The sequence below is a fragment of the Microtus pennsylvanicus genome, chromosome 20 (assembly GCF_037038515.1).
Source record: "Microtus pennsylvanicus isolate mMicPen1 chromosome 20, mMicPen1.hap1, whole genome shotgun sequence".
Taxonomy (NCBI): domain Eukaryota; kingdom Metazoa; phylum Chordata; class Mammalia; order Rodentia; family Cricetidae; genus Microtus; species Microtus pennsylvanicus.
In genome coordinates this window covers 36,001,518-36,016,813 of record NC_134598.1, presented here as the reverse complement: position 1 = coordinate 36,016,813, position 15,296 = coordinate 36,001,518, and the positions used below count along the sequence as shown (strand labels likewise).

General features: G+C 47.4%; 1 protein-coding gene across 4 annotated transcripts in view; it reads left to right on the top strand.

Annotated features, from left to right (window-relative positions):
• Positions 1–68: 68 nt before the first annotated feature.
• LOC142838760 (tetratricopeptide repeat protein 41-like) overlaps positions 69–15,296 on the top strand; it is a 39,269-nt gene continuing 24,041 nt past the window's right edge. For 3 of the 4 annotated variants that reach the window (XM_075954365.1, XM_075954363.1, XM_075954366.1), the window contains exons 1-4: positions 69–1,058; positions 3,363–4,304; positions 10,056–10,251; positions 13,644–13,858. In XM_075954365.1, coding sequence (XP_075810480.1) covers positions 3,512–4,304; positions 10,056–10,251; positions 13,644–13,858 — 1,204 coding nt within the window. In that variant the 5' untranslated portion in view covers positions 69–1,058; positions 3,363–3,511. The remainder of the gene's footprint in view (positions 1,059–3,362; positions 4,305–10,055; positions 10,252–13,643; positions 13,859–15,296) is intronic. The other variant, XM_075954364.1, reaches the window with a different exon arrangement.

Genomic DNA, 15,296 nt, shown 5'->3' with positions numbered 1-15,296 from the left:
TCTCGTGTCTGCGGGGAATTGTGTGCTGAGTGATCTAGGACTTCCATCTCATTGCAGATTAGGTCTATGCTTGTTTCAGGACTCTAATACACACAGTCTTCAGAGGCGGACCTGGAAAGCCGCCCCGCGTGGCCCCAGCCAGAGGGCGAGCCCTGAATTCTGGGCTCCGCCTCTGGCCGATGGTGGCACGCGGGTTTCCAGGTCGGTCTTCCAGTGTGTCACTCCGGGCTCCTGGAGCCTTCAGCTCCACCTGGCGTTTCGTTGCCCGCATCTCCTGACCTTTCTTGGCTTAGTTTGCAGTAGTGGATGACCAAGTTTCCCAATCCCGACGAGGGACGCTTTAAGGACTCAAGCTCCTTTGACATCCCCATAAATACCAAGGAACGACCTGGCAGTCCCACAGCCTCTCCACGAATCAGCTGCACCGCGCGCTGGTGAAGTCCAGGCTAGCACAGAACAGGAAAGGACATTTGCTGATACTTGAGAGCAAAAGCCGCAGGGCTTGCGAATAGCCTGGACCGTGGCTTTGAAACTTCGTAGAAACCTCTTTCCGCCTTCCGAAAGACAGCAAAGGGGCCCCTTCTGACGAGGGAAGTCCCTAACGCCAGCTTGTGTGTTCTGAAATGTTTTCTAAACTCTTTAGACTTATTTTTAACACATTTTCCACCAGCGCGTGTCTTTTGACACACCTGCTCCATCACCGCTTTCTCCAAGAAAACTGGAGTTGTTTTCTGAGCATCCGAATTCCTAAAGGCAGGCTTTTCAGTGACAGTGTCCCTTTGTCAACTTCCGGAATTCAGACTTGCTGATCTTGAATCTGTGGTTTGGTGTTTACATAATGTGGCGATGCCTTATTTACATCTGCCTGATTTACCTACCTTTACCGAAGCACAGAGAAGCCTAAGACGCAGGCTTTATGCCTCTCTGCTTGTGTTTGTATAGCACATACCAGGATCTTATTTCTTTCTGTTTTCAGAAAAAGATCTCCGTTTCTGCGTTTGACAGCCCAACATCACTTTTTCCCCCCCCAATGGAGCAAGTAAGCATCTGTTCTGAAAGTGCGTACAGATACATCTTAACTGGCCAGTGGGGGCTGGGAGCAGATTGGGGCTGCACCTGGGAGGAACTGAGAATGAGATTTGTCCTCCAAAATAAAACTGCTGTTTGTGGGGAAAAGTTTCTGCAGATGATGGGAGAGAGAGAGAGAGAGAGAGAGAGAGAGAGAGAGAGAGAGAGAGAGCTCGCAGAAGAGGTGGTCGGGCCTCATCTGACTCAACTTTGCTCTTTTGATCCTTTGAGCTTGCTGGCTGAGTTCCCTGTAAAATAAACGGGTATCTGAGGAGAGGCCCAGCGGGTAAAATGATTACTCCACTTGCACTATGACCTGAGTTAGGATTCTCAGTCCTTGCGTAAAGGTCAGACGCTGGTCTGTAGCCCCAGTGCTGGGGGTGGGGTGGTGAAGGTAGGGACAGTGCTCTCAGGCCAGACTACTTAGTCAAAATAACAAACTCCGGGTTCAGTGAGAGGATAGAGGAACACACACAGACACAAACACACACACACACACACACACACACACACGCAGTTTCTGGGGTTCCTAGTGAGTTTTCCTCGTGTTCGTTTTTCTGACTTTTGTCCTCTAGTTTCCATTTTGCTCTGTCCTTCTGTCCTTTTTCCCCCAGCGCCATACTGGATGGGGTTTTTAAGCTCCTTACCTTTGGATCTGATTCTCTTGCTTCCTAGTGAGCCACCCTGTGAGTGCTGGAGACTGAACCCTGGTCCTCTTCACGAACAAGTGTTCTTATCCACGGAGCCATCTCTCTGTGTAGCTGTGGCTGTCCTGGAACTCACTGTGTAGACAGGTCTGGCCTCCACTTGCCGCTGCCTCCCAGTTGCTGGGATTAAAGCAGTGCACCATCAGTCCTGGCTAGTTCTCTTTACCACGTATGTTTATGGCTACTACTGTCAATGGCTACCTTGGTTGTGATTTTTGTCATAGTTCTTGAGCAGCTCTAAGGCCATTGGTCCCCTGACTTGCAGTTAAACTTGGAAGGAAAATCCAGATAGGCAAAGGGGAATACAGTTGGGGGTATGAATAGCTCCCCCAGATATATATATATAAAACTCAGGACCTCTGGAGGAGCAGCCAGTGCTTTTAACCGCTGAACCATTCCTCCAACCCCATGGGCAGTTGTTTTCATGGGCAGGAGACTGACTTACAGTCTCCTGACACTTCAGGTCTATCCTCTATAATGTGGAGACATTGTAATGAACACCTTCTGAGTCAGCCTGCTCTGTGGATAAATCTTGATATCCAGGCTCCTGTGATGATCCAGTGGGTAAAGACACTTGCTACCAAGTTTGCTAATCTGAACTCATTCCCTGGAACCCATGTGGTGGAGGCAGACGACTGCCTCTCCAAAGTGGTCCTCTGACGTCTTCCTGTTTTCTGTGGCGCACACACGCCCCCACCCTCAATAAGTAAATTAATTATAAAGTAACTGTGACTTTGGACACGTTGCTTATCCTGTCGAAATTTTTGCTTCCTGATCTGTGTGGTAGGGTGGTGGTCTCTCTCTCGTGGGATTATATTGAAGCAATCCAATGCAGAGGCTTCATACGTTTTTTTAAAAAAAGGCATGGGCTTAAATGTTGTTAGGCGATCTTAGGAATTCTTTTATGCTTCTGACATGTTTTACCATAAAGGAATAAATATAATTTAAAAAGTAATATCTGGCGTGGAAGTAAGGTGTATCGAGAAAAAGCTCGAACGGTGAAGTAGTTTTTGTAACTATGTTTAGCCCTCGCAGGCATATAGCTGTGGCTTCATTGGAGTGTTTTCCGTTAGCTCAGTGGGATTAAATTCCAGCAGGTGGGATGTACGTGAGCTTGTAGAACTGAAGATGAAGCCACAGAGCCCAGTCGGGTCCGGGATACAGACTTTGCTTGGCCACAGCCACATTCTTGATCTTGGTCTCTGGCCTGGTTTCCCCTATGCTGTTCTCTGCTTTGTACCTGTTTCGTTCTTGCTCTGGCCGTCATGAGTCCTCCTGGCTGTTGCGGCTCCTCTTGACTTAGCATCCATTTGTGGACTTGCCTTCCTTTTCTCTCCGTCACCCTGCATTGGTCTTTATGTTTCTATGGGGCAGAAGTAGCGGTTGGTCAGAGGACCTGGGAAGGTGGGCTGGGACTCTGGGGAAAGATGGAAGCCCTGTGTCCTTTGTCTTATGCGTCGTTAGTTCTTCTGCTAAAGGTTTGTGGGGAGTCAGGGAAGGACACAAGCTGCTGGTCATCCTAAAATACATCTGCTTGCCCTTTCCTGCCCTTTCGTAACCAGACTGACTGCGGCATCTCTTCCTCAGGACACAATTAATTCAAGACGCAACTTCAGCAAAGCTGACTGGTTGTTAAGAGGACAGCTGAGGAGGACACTCACGCTTTGGACCTTGGCTGTTGAGCCAGGCTACAACTTGTCTTGTTCCAAGTGCGACGTCACCCCTAAGCTGCTGAAATGAACCCGAAGTCAAGCGAACCTGTAGCAAGGTACAGCAGCCAACCCATCTTAAAACTCCAGAAACCCATCCGACCGTACATCTGCTCCACTCTAGACGACTTCCAAGAAGAGAGAGACTTCTTGGCCAACACCATCTTCCCTCGACTTAATGACTTCTGCAGCTCCCGGGGCACCTACTTCAAAGCTGTGGACCTGAGGTGGTCCACTGTGAAGGTCCGTAAGTCCTTCACCACCAACCTGTTCCGCCAGCACGCCTGTCTGCGCTCACAGAGCCTGAAGCTCTGCCTTGACTACGTGGATAGCTGCTTCCCCTTCTTCATCTGCCTGCTGGGGCAGACCTACGGGGATTTCCTCCCTGGCTACACACCCTTCGTGTTCACCAAGGTCAAGGACTTCACAAGTCTGTCCAAGGGTGAACAAAATCTGTACATCGCTGCCAAAAATGGCTACCCTTGGGTCCTGCAGACTCCCACCTGCAGCCTGACGGAGTTTGAGATCATGCAGGCGGCATTTCAGAAGGAATCCCCATTTCAATTCTTCTACTTCCGGACCTCGAACTTGCTGCTGAGGACTTTCAGCGAGGAGGAGGAGGAGGAAGAGCTGTCCCCAGCTTCTCTGATGAAACAAGAAGAAAAGCTGAGAGTTGGAAAACTGAAGGCCAAGATCATTGGTAAAGGGCTTCGGGTCAGATTCTACAGAGACCTGGACGAGTTGGGGGAGATGGTTTTCAAGGACTGGTCTGCTGTTGTGGAAAAGCTCTACCCAGCCCCTATGATCATGGAAAACATAGGTCAGTAAATGTAGGGATGGCTAGGTCCGCCGTTAGCAATCAGTGTCTCCTGGGTCTTCTGGAGAAGGAATTAAAAAAAGAAATTTAATGTGTGTGTGCGTGCGTGCGTGTGTGTGTGTGTGTGTATGTATGTATGTTTGTGTGTGTGTGTGTGTGTATGTGTACACGCATGCACCATGAGTACACCATGGTGCCTTTGAAGGGCAGAGGACAACTAGGGGAGTCATTTTTTCCCCTTTGTCCTGTGGAGGCAAAATCTCTCACTTCTGGTGGCCAGCATACTCCCACATACTGGCCCACAGTTTCCTGTCTCCACTTCCCATCCCACAGTGCTGGGTGACAGATTCCGGCTCTCACATCTGGCTTTTTGTGAGCTGCAGGAACAGAACTCAGGTAATCCAGTTTGTGCAGGGAGTGGCTTTGGCCTGCTGAGGCAGCTCGCTGGCCCACAAAAGGGACTTTCAAATAGTTGAATATACTTACTAAGCATTTTAAATTTTTACCATAATCTTGTAGCATATGTTGCTCTCTTTAAAAATATAGTTGTGTGTGTGTGTGTGTTTGTGTATGCGCCTGAGTGCACGCATACACACTGTGTTCATGCAGGAGCCTGAGGAGGTCAGAAGAAAGTGTCAGAACCCCTGGGACCAGAGTTCTAGGCAGCTGTGGGCCAGCAATGGATGCTGGGAACTGAACCTGGGTGCTCCATAAGAGGACTTGGCACTCACCACGCACCTCGAGATTATTAGAAGTTAGAGCAGAGAAGACCCAGAACACTGGCATCCACATGTAGGTCTAGAGGGGCGTTTTCACCCAGGCTTGATTTTTGTCCCCTCTGGTCTCATCTGCAGAGAATCGTGGTTGTCATAAGTGAAGAAAAGCACCGTGTCTAGTGGGTAGAGGCTGGGGACGTAACCGCACAGGACAGACCTCCACGATGCCGGCTGTCTGGTCCTAAACGCCAGTGTGCCACAGTTAGGGAAGGATCCTTCATTGTCTAGTGATGTGTGCATAGTGTCACATTTAACCTTTAAGGTGTAGCTCTTGAAGGATAACCTTCTGGTCTGGCTGATGAGCATGTGAAAACAGCCGTGCCATGGTTAAGCATCTTCCCAGCGACACACAACTCCTAAGGGACCCATCCAGGTCTTCAGGTCAGGCTCCTCTGATTCTCACATCCTTGTCTGCGCATCCTTTACTACTCCGCGGAATCCACGAATTAACTTATATTCCATTCTGGGTCTGCTGGATTAGAATTTGCATTTTAGGGAGCTGACTAGGAGATTTGCACACAAGCTAAAGTGAGAAGCCCCGCCCCACATCATATCGCCTCCGAACACAGTGGTTTAGTTAGGGTTCTGAAAATAATGTCCTGTGAGTGTTTACGCGGGCGATTGAAAAGCCAACAACCCTTAAGAGTGCGGCAGGGGTTCTTCACCCAGACAGGCTTCAGGACGGAAAGCTCGTCAAGTAGCACGAAAGGAGAATTGTCCACACGCATGGGGTATGTTTGCGGGTAAGAAGATGACTACGTTTGGTCGCATGCTCAAGGAACAACGTACAAATGTTGCAGTTTCTAATGTAAGGGCTAGTGATGTGGGCATACAACGTCACAGTAGCTGGTGTATTCTCAGATCCTGTCTGGGACCAGAGAGTCAAGAGACCTTATAACGTGATTAGGAGCAGGGGTGGATGTGGTGATGACTCTAAGTGCTGGTGACGTGAAACTGTTTGTCAGCCAAACCATGAGGGACCCCAGAAAAGAACATGGTCAGTCCGTCGGTCTTTTGGTTGTAGGTGACATCAATAGAAAAGGAGGCTCGCAGAGTTTGGGCCCCGTTCCATCCTATTGCCTTAAAACTTGCTTACAGAACCGCAGAGGCGGGGCTTAGCTCTGGTTCCTGTAGGCTTCATCCCAGTGCTCAAATGGCAGCCCTGGGCTTGGGTCTCAGCTGGGATCTGCTGTCCTGATGTGGGCTCAACACCTTGAATTCCCTGTCATGGAAGGAAAACTGACTGCAGCAGCGCCAGGTTCAAAGTCAGAAGGATTGACTCTGAGTCTTAGAGTGGGGTCTTCTGTCTCTGAGTGCCTGACTAGGTCATATGTTTGTATTTGACTCAGTCACTGGGGCCAAAAAAAAAAAAAGTGATGTTCTGCTGAGCTAATCTTGTATCGGGAAGAGCAGTCATGAGCTGAAGAATGAGAACTGAAGCCGAATGAGGCCCAGATGCTAATCCAGGGCTGCTCGTGAAGTGCAGTGCAAGCCAGGGGATGCGAGGCGGGCAAGAAAAGAATGGCTGCGGGGACAGGGTTCCGGACTCTCGGTCCAGCCTGTGCTAGGTCCTAGAGTTTCCAGTTCCAAGCTGTTGAGTTTGCAAGTTACTCTTTTTTTTTCTTTTTTTTTCGAGACAGGGTTTCCCTGTGGCTTGGAGCCTGTCCTGGAACTAGCTCTGTAGACCAGGCTGGTCTCGAACTCACAGAGATCCGCCTGCCTCTGCCTCCCGAGTGCTGGGATTAAAGGCGTGCGCCACCACCGCCCGGCCTGTTACTCTTGATAAGCACTGGTTTCTTGTATAAAACAGATCGACAGTAAATACCTCGAAAGTAATAGGAAAAAAAAAAGCAAAGCATCTAAACACAGTGCCCAGAACATGTTAGCCCAAGGAAATTCTACAAAGGACGAATGACAACAAATGGGATCTGGAAGAGTACCTGCATCTGACTAAAGTTCAAACTGCGGCTCATAGTAATTAATATTCTTTTATTGATCTCAACCTGAAACCTACCTGATTAACAGTCACTAGTGTGTAAAAGAATCGGACTTTTCTGTATGTCTGGATTAAGGCCCCCTTATTTCGTTACGGTACTTATGTTAGTTCTTGAATGTTCTGGATATGCATGCGTGTGTATGATGTGCATGTGTCTGTAGAGGGCACTTGTGCGGCAGTAGGCATGTGGAGGCCGGAGGGGAGCACCGAGGAATTGCTTTTCTCCTTCTTTCAGGGATAAACTCAGGTCTTGTCGGGCCTCATTAGCCCTCGGTTTTGAATATTATCGAAAGGTTAGCTTACTTTAGACTTTCTTCTTGTTTCACTCTTACTTTCAAATTACATGTGTGTACGTATGTGTGAGTATGCATGTGAGGTCTGTGCTCATGAGTGCAGGTGCTCTCTGACCCCAGAAGGTGCTGGATAATTGCGAGCCGCCTGAGGGGGTGCTGGGAACTGAACTCAGGCCCTTGGCAAGAGCGTATGTATGCACTCTTAACCACTGAGCCATCTCTTCAGCCCCCAGGCTTTGTTCTTAAATGGATTTATATACATTCAATGAATAAGAAGATTCATAATGGGTTCTATAATATCAATTGTTTATATTATATAAATTATAAATGTACAATTAAATAATATTAATGTAAATTATTTATATTACATAAATTATAAAAATGTTTTGGAAGCAGGTGTTAAATTCTTTCCTTGTGGCCCCTTTAATAATAACTCAAGTGGAGTGAGGCTCTCATAGTCTACAGCCAGGGCTGTAGAAAACCATTTGGTCAGCTGGTAGCCGCTGAAAAGCAATGTAGAGTTGTCAGTGTATATGCGTGTGTGCGTGCGTGTGTGTGTGTGTGTGTGTCTTCATGTATGTGCAGGCACGTGTGGTGGCTGCATCAGCTGCACCTGTCATCTGTTGGGTCCAGGGGGGGTCATGCAAAGATGAGGACAGACCATCAAAGTCTAATAACCCAGAAGCAAACTTTATTCCAGAAACCAGAATCCAGGAAAAAATTTAAAAAATAAAATAAAAAGTCTCCATGGGGCACAAAAAGCTTATCAACTAGCTGAGACCACAGCCAGAGGTGTTTGTTTGTTTGTTTTTTGTAAGACTGTGGCCGATTTCTGAACCCACTTTTGTTTTTGTTTTTTCAAGACAAGGTTTCTCTGTAGCTTTGGTGCCTATCCTGGAACTAGCTCTTGTAGACCAGGCTGGCCTCGAACTCATAGAGATCCGCCTGTCTCTGCCTCCCGAGTGCTGGGATTAAAGGCGTGCGCCACCACTGCCCGGCTTGAACCCACCTTTTTATAGTAGGGGCATTAGGTCTGAACAAAGGAATTGAAGGTAAAACTCAGATACAGATTGCCTTACATTACAATCTCTATTAACAGAGTTTCTCAGTTAAACTAGTATTTGTACTTAATCTATTGTCTGCCTTGGTACTTTCAGGTAGTGTTTACTGAAGCCCTGTGCTCTCCCCTTTGATGCTGCCAGTTTCGCATAGTAGGGATAACGCATAACCCAGAGGTCATAGATCTCTTTCCTAAAAGTTGACTCAGCTCATATCCGTAGGCCAGCTCTCAGTTTGCAGAGAGATGCTCTGGTTTTGTAAATAGAGCTATGGGTTGTAAAGCAGAGTAACCCGCTGCTAATAGTTCATCCTCAAGCTGCTGAGAAAGCTGCTGAGAGTCTCTTCTCCTTCTCCTAGGCTTACATTTATACTTTTTTTATTTCTACATTCCTATTTTTGGAATCCACATTTTTATATTCTCATTCTCGGACCCTTCCTCATCCTCATGCTGATCATCTTGTTTCAGCGAGGACTTGGCTCTTAGAAGTTCCATGACACATGGATGGAAATGCTAGCTTTCAAAATGAATGTCAAGTCCTTCTACTGTTCACAGAGAAACCGACGCAGTGGTGGTCAAGGTTAGTTCAGGAGACTTGTAAGGTCCTCCTAAATTCTGTTGATGCTCTTGGATCTTAGAGCTGGCCTTGGCCAAACTGAGTGTCTAAGTCTATTCTGGGCCGAATCTCAACCTCAGGGAGGCCCAGTTAGTTGTGGAGGTACAAGCTGTGTCTTTTGGGAATCTACCAGACCACGTATGTTTTGTTTCATTTATTGATACTCTCCTTCATTCCCCACCTCCCACGTCTGCAAGCAGATTAAACCTGGGAATACGCGGCTCTTCAAAGACAGGAGGGTATTTTGGTAGGCCAGAACGCCCTGACCCTAACCAGGCAGTGGGTTTGGAACTGAAGCAAATTGGAGCTGGAATGAGCATTAGAGATCATCTAGTTATCTGGTCCTCCATATGTATCAGAATATAGAAGACTCACCCTATGGCAAAGCTGCACCTATGCTTATGGCTATCGTCCATGTTGGAACATTTTACCTGAAGAAGAAAACGCTGTCCTCCCCAACCCATGCCCTGGAGGACAAGCATGCCTGAAAACTGAACCTCTGTACTAGCTAGCAGTCGGATTATGAAAACAGAATGTATGTATCAAGTCTAAATTTGTTTTCTATCCTTGTTGCTCTCAGGTCATGAAAGTTGGATTCCGCGTACAAATGGCACCAGGAAGGTTACATGGTCTGCCCACGGCAGTGGTTTCCAAGCTGTGGGCTGTGGCCCTTTGGGGAGGATGCATGTCAGACATTTATATTATGATTCATAGCAGAGGAAAAATGAAAGTTATGAAGTAGCAGCGAAGTAATTTTAAGGTCGGGGTCACCACACCACGAGGAACTGTGTTAAGGGGCTGCAGCATTAGGAAGGCTGAGAACCCCTGGACTGTGGTTGTTCTCACTATTATATACACTGGGCTATAGAATATGGCACAGCCATAGAGAGAGAGCGGTACAGACACGGAAGGGTGGGTTTCCTCCCTGGGAATTTACAAGGGTCACGCAGGGTCACGCAGAACCGAAGATGCCAAACTATAAATCTAATACCTCGTTTATCTTTCTCACCGTCGAGACTACAAACACAGTCTTGAGCGTTTGTACCATGAAGACTTCGCTGAGAAATGCAAGCAGGTTTTTGTTGTCTCCAAGGAGTCCAACAGGACCTTCGAAATCCTGGAAAAATTTGCCTTAAAAAACGTCGGGCTTGACTCCGACAGGACAGACTCCGACAGAACCACAGCAGATTCGGGCCTAGACTCCATCCTCAGGTAAGAGGTTCAGAAATCCTCTTTATTTTACAGGGCTAAGGTAATGTGAGCCTCCAAATCCAGACTGTCTGGCCTCCTTTTCCCGGTAAGTTTCTGTCAGAAAGACACCGTGAGAGTCTACCCTGGCAGTGCCTCAGCAGGAGGGCTTCTGCAACCAGCCCTGAGCTGTGACACCAGGAGACATTCTAGTGTGGAAGAGGGACATCTCAGGGGACCTCCCTCACAGACAAAGAACTACAAGCTGCTAATTACTGCTGAGAGACGGAGAGTTAGTCCTCCCTGGGTGAGCCTTCTAATTAGTTATCTAATCCAAGCGGGCCAGCCCTGAAATCACATACGTACAAGCAGCGCTAACCAGACTCGGCAGGTTATACTTACATATTTATGCATGTATATACATATAAATATAATACAATAGTAATGAAGGAAGAAGAGGTTATAAATTTAAGAGGATGGGGAGCATGGGATGAGAGGGAGGGGAAATTATGTAATTATATTTTAATATTTAAAAATTACAAAAATTTAGATTAAAAATTCAGTTAAAGGAAGAATGAAAAAGAAAAAGACTGTAGAAGCCGTGCTTCAGAAGCCGGGTGGAGGTGGCGTACATTTTTGATCCCAGCACTCGGGAGGCAGAGGCAGGCGGATCTCTGTGAGTTCGAGGCCAGCCTGCTCTACAAGAGCTAGTTCCAGGACAGGCTCCACAGCTAGCCGTTCTGCTTTTTTGAAGCTTTTCTGTATTTCACGGGCTCTCGAGGTGAAAAGGGGGCTCTGAAGGACCAAGGGGCGGTCCTTTTCAGTCTCATTCATCAACATTTGCTTAACGAATCCCCGAGGATTGTGGAATGACCGTAAGCAAAAGAAACTAAGGAGAATGAATGCTATCAAGTCATTTACAAAGAGCTTCCACCTATGTCAGTATAAGTTGTATCGATATGTTCACCAGGCACTTATTAGGATATGGACCGCATCATACTTGGGTTGATAGGGAATCAGTTTATTACACAGAATGCACACAGTCATTTTAGGTTTATCTGGTGTCCTGCACAGAACAGCCAGCCCCCACATCTCTTCCACCGGGGGTGCTCATAGACCCGTTTCCCACCCAGAGGCACTGATGGATGAGGTGACATAGAGGGCTGTGGTTATGGATAGCGTCCCTCCAAGTCTCATTTCTAAGGACAGGGAGCCTCTGTAGAATATCCTTTTCAGTCTCCTCTAGCTCTTCCTGTAGATCTCCTTTATTCTCAGTAGCCAGGATGGCACCGGCAGGCCTTCGTAGTTCCTATCCCAGGCGCAACACTCCCATCGCAGGCCACTCGGCGCGGCCACCGAGCTTTCTGGTGGATCTGGGTGCCCATGCTAGGTCACGGCAGCGTGAGAGTCAGCCGACGCTCTTCAGACTGTAGGCGAATACACAGGTTAACAACGTTAGGCTGGTATAAGTGAGTCGGCAGAAGCAGAGTCAGGGTGTTTCTGCTGAGAGAGAGTGGGGACGGAAAGGAGGGTGACTATTAAGGGGACAGAGGTTTTTGGAGATACTGGGTGCGTTTTGGAGTTAAATAGCAGTGATGGTTATATATCCTTGTATAATGAAAATCAACGGTGTACTTTAAAACTAATGATTTTGCTTTGTAGATTCTCAGTGTTTTATTGTTTTTGAATAGGCCATTGTTTTTTTGTTTTTTAATTGAAGAATTTAAATTGGACCCAGTAAGAGCACAGTGATTAGGTAGTCTTTTTAACTGTGTGGAAACACTTAGGGCTCTGTTTGCTCTACCATCTGGAACACTGCCCCGTACTGTGTGTAAATCAATAGAAGAACGATCCTCGTTCTAAGGTGTAAAGCATGACTGCAATACCAACTTCTTTCTTTACTTTTCTCTTTCTGTCTCCTTCAGACGCGATCTCACTGCGTAGCCCTGGCTGGCCTCAAACTCACTCTGTGTTCTAGGTCGGCCTTAAACTCCTGGACATCTTCCCGTCCGTGTCTCCCGAATACTGACATTATAAGCATGTGCTGCCACGCCAGGTCACACATCAGCCTTCTAGCAGTAGAGTTTTTAGTAAGAAGGTTTCCATTTGTCGTCCGTGACGTCCATGAAGACTCTGTCTCTGTTTACGCAGATGCATCTCATCTGTGTTTGTACTCGTTGGTTTGACCCGCTTGGGGTCGCACACAGTTTCATCCCCGCCCCTGTGGCATTTGATCCTGGGCACAGGGACTACCTAAGCAGCATGTATGAGGTGTGCAGTGTGCTCCATGTCTTCAAGGGCCAGTGGAGCAAACTGAAATGGAAGGGGCCGGCGGATAGGGCGAGGGAAGGCCTGGGTGATGAAGTGATGTGTGGGTAACCAATAGAAACGAGCGAGGCAGCCGCTATGCAAACCTGGAAACAGGACCTGGAAGAACATTCCAGACAGAACTGCAAATACAGAAGCCCCGAGGCTAGAGAAAAGGCACGGTGTGTGTGTGTGTGTGTGTGTGTGTGTGTGTGTGTGTGTGTGTGATGAACTGCTGGCTGTCTGGTCTCCCAGGTCACCTAGATGACATATTTCAACAAGGCTGACGGCAGAGGTAGAAGAAGGACTCAAAATTAAATCCCAGTTTTGAAAGTTATCGGTGAAAGCCTGGCAGTGGTGGCGCACGCCTTTCATCCCAGCACTTGGGAGGAAGAGGCAGATGGATCTGTGAGTTTGAGCCAGTCTGGTCTACAGAGTGAGTTCCAGGACTGCCAGGCCAGGGCTACACAGAGAAACTCTGTCTCCACCCACCCCAAATAATAATAAATAGTAAATAAATAAAAAGAAAGGAAATTATTAATGAAGGAATTTAAGTACTAGAGCGTTGATTCCCAATTTATATCGATGAAGACAGAATTATTGCAAAAATGGCAGCTTTTTAGTGACCTACTTGAGAATTTTTATTTCAGTCTTTTTTTTAAATTAATTTATTATGTATACAATATTCTGTCTGTATGCCTGAAGGCCAGACCTCTTTACAGATGGTTGTGAACCACCATGTGGTTGCTGGGAATTGAACTCAGGACCTTTGGAAGAGCAGGCAATGCTCTTAACCACTGAGCCATCTCTCCAGCCCCCTTTATTTCAGTCTTTTAAACAGTCCTCTGACGCTGCCAACTTGACTGTACTTGAAGTTCACGTCGGACAGTCCTGGGGTCTGTCTAGCCAGAGGAGCCTTCTGAAGTTCCCATCTCTACTCTACTAACCTCATGTCATACAAAGCTGCAGGTCCGAGGAGGAATGATTGAAGCCTCCTGAAGCCTCCTGCCTCAGGCCAGAGTATCACCTCTCTTAGAAGGGAAAATGTCTCCTCTCCTTCCCGTTCTTGGTAAATAGCCGTGCCTGCCACTTACCCTTCTGTTTTTCAGAGTAAATTCCCTTCCGGCTTATAAGTCGATTTTGCTCTTGTCTGGAGAACGCGGCTGTGGGAAATCCACTCTCATCGCCAGCTGGGTCAGCGACTTCAGAAGCAAACATCCTGGAGTGTTGATGATCCCGTACTTCGTGGGGAGCACGTGCGAAAGCAGTGACATCATGACTGTGATCCACTACTTCGTCATGGAGCTGCAGCACAGCGCCCACGGTAACGGAGCCAGCCTCACAGGCAGGGGACAGCACAAGCCCCACCCCCCCGCTGGTCTTCCTGCACGCCACTCTTACTTTAAAAAAAAAAATAATTTATTGCTGGGCAGTGGTGGCACACACCTTTAATCCCAGCACTCGGGAGGCAGAGGCAGGCGGATCTCTGTGAGTTCGAGGCCAGCCTGGTCTACAAGAGCTAGTTCCAGGACAGGCTCCAAAGCTACAGAGAAACCCTGTCTTGAAAAACCAAAATAATAATAATATAATATTCATTTTTATCTTATGTACATTGATGTTTTTCCTGCATGTATGCTTGTGTAAGGGTGTCAGAGTTCCCTGAAACTGGGGTTATAGACAGCTGTGAGTGGCCTTGTGGATGCTGGGAATTGAACCCAAGTCCTCTGGAAGAGCAGCCAATGCTCTTAACTGCTGAGCCATCTCTCCAGCCCCCACTTTTACTTTGTATAAATATCAATATGACTGCTTTAACCACCTCAGGTCACTTGTCAAACTAAAACCCAAAAGTTCTTAAGACCAGAAAAAAAATTGATTTTGACGCAAGCGTGAACCTTAATATAAAAAGAAAAATCATTAAAAATGTTGTGTCCTTTTCCCATGAAAATAAAATCATGACTCAAAGGATAATTCACTTTAAAATTGTCAAAGTGCATCTGAATTAGAAGTGAGCAGTTCTTGGGCCAGGTGTTGCCGCCCCCACCCCTTTCGTCCCAGCCATCAGAGGGAAGCAGATCTCTGTGAGTTCCAGGACAACCTGGTCTACAAAGCAAGTTCTACAGAGAAACGCTGTCTTGTAAAACAAAAGACAAAACAAAAACCAAAAACAAAAAGAAAGAGAAAGAAACAGTTCCCTTGGGACTGGCCTTCTCTTGTCTTGAGTAAATCCTTATGGCTTCACCCCCATATCCTGCTTCTCTCTTCCTAGAGCTTCTCTCTTCCTGGTGATAGTCTACTCGGTGTCTCTTGAATGAGTAGCAAGCAGCATTCATCCCTGTGGTGCCCGGAGGAAACAGAGTCTTTCCTCACAGAGGCTGTTCTAGAAAGGCCCACCTCTGCCTGGGGCTGGATCAGGGTCCTCACATGCCCTGACGCTGGGGCCTTTAGCCCACTTCCCCATGTTGTGTGGAACTGTGAAATTATTTTTGTTGCTACTTCATAACTTGTGATTTTGCTGCTGCTATGAACTGTAATGTAACTTTCGGATACACAACCCCGTGGAGGGGTGGGTTGACTGCCCAAAGGGGTCTTGACCCCCATGTTGAGAACGGCTGGGCCAGAGGAAAGGGGGAAGTGGAAGAGGCATGCCTGTCCCTCCAAACTGGAGGCCTGTGCTTCCACCCCATAAAATATCAGGCAGGTTTGGAAGGCTAGCCCTTCCCCATGGAAGGGATGACGCCGCCGGAACAGGTAGCCTCCTTCTC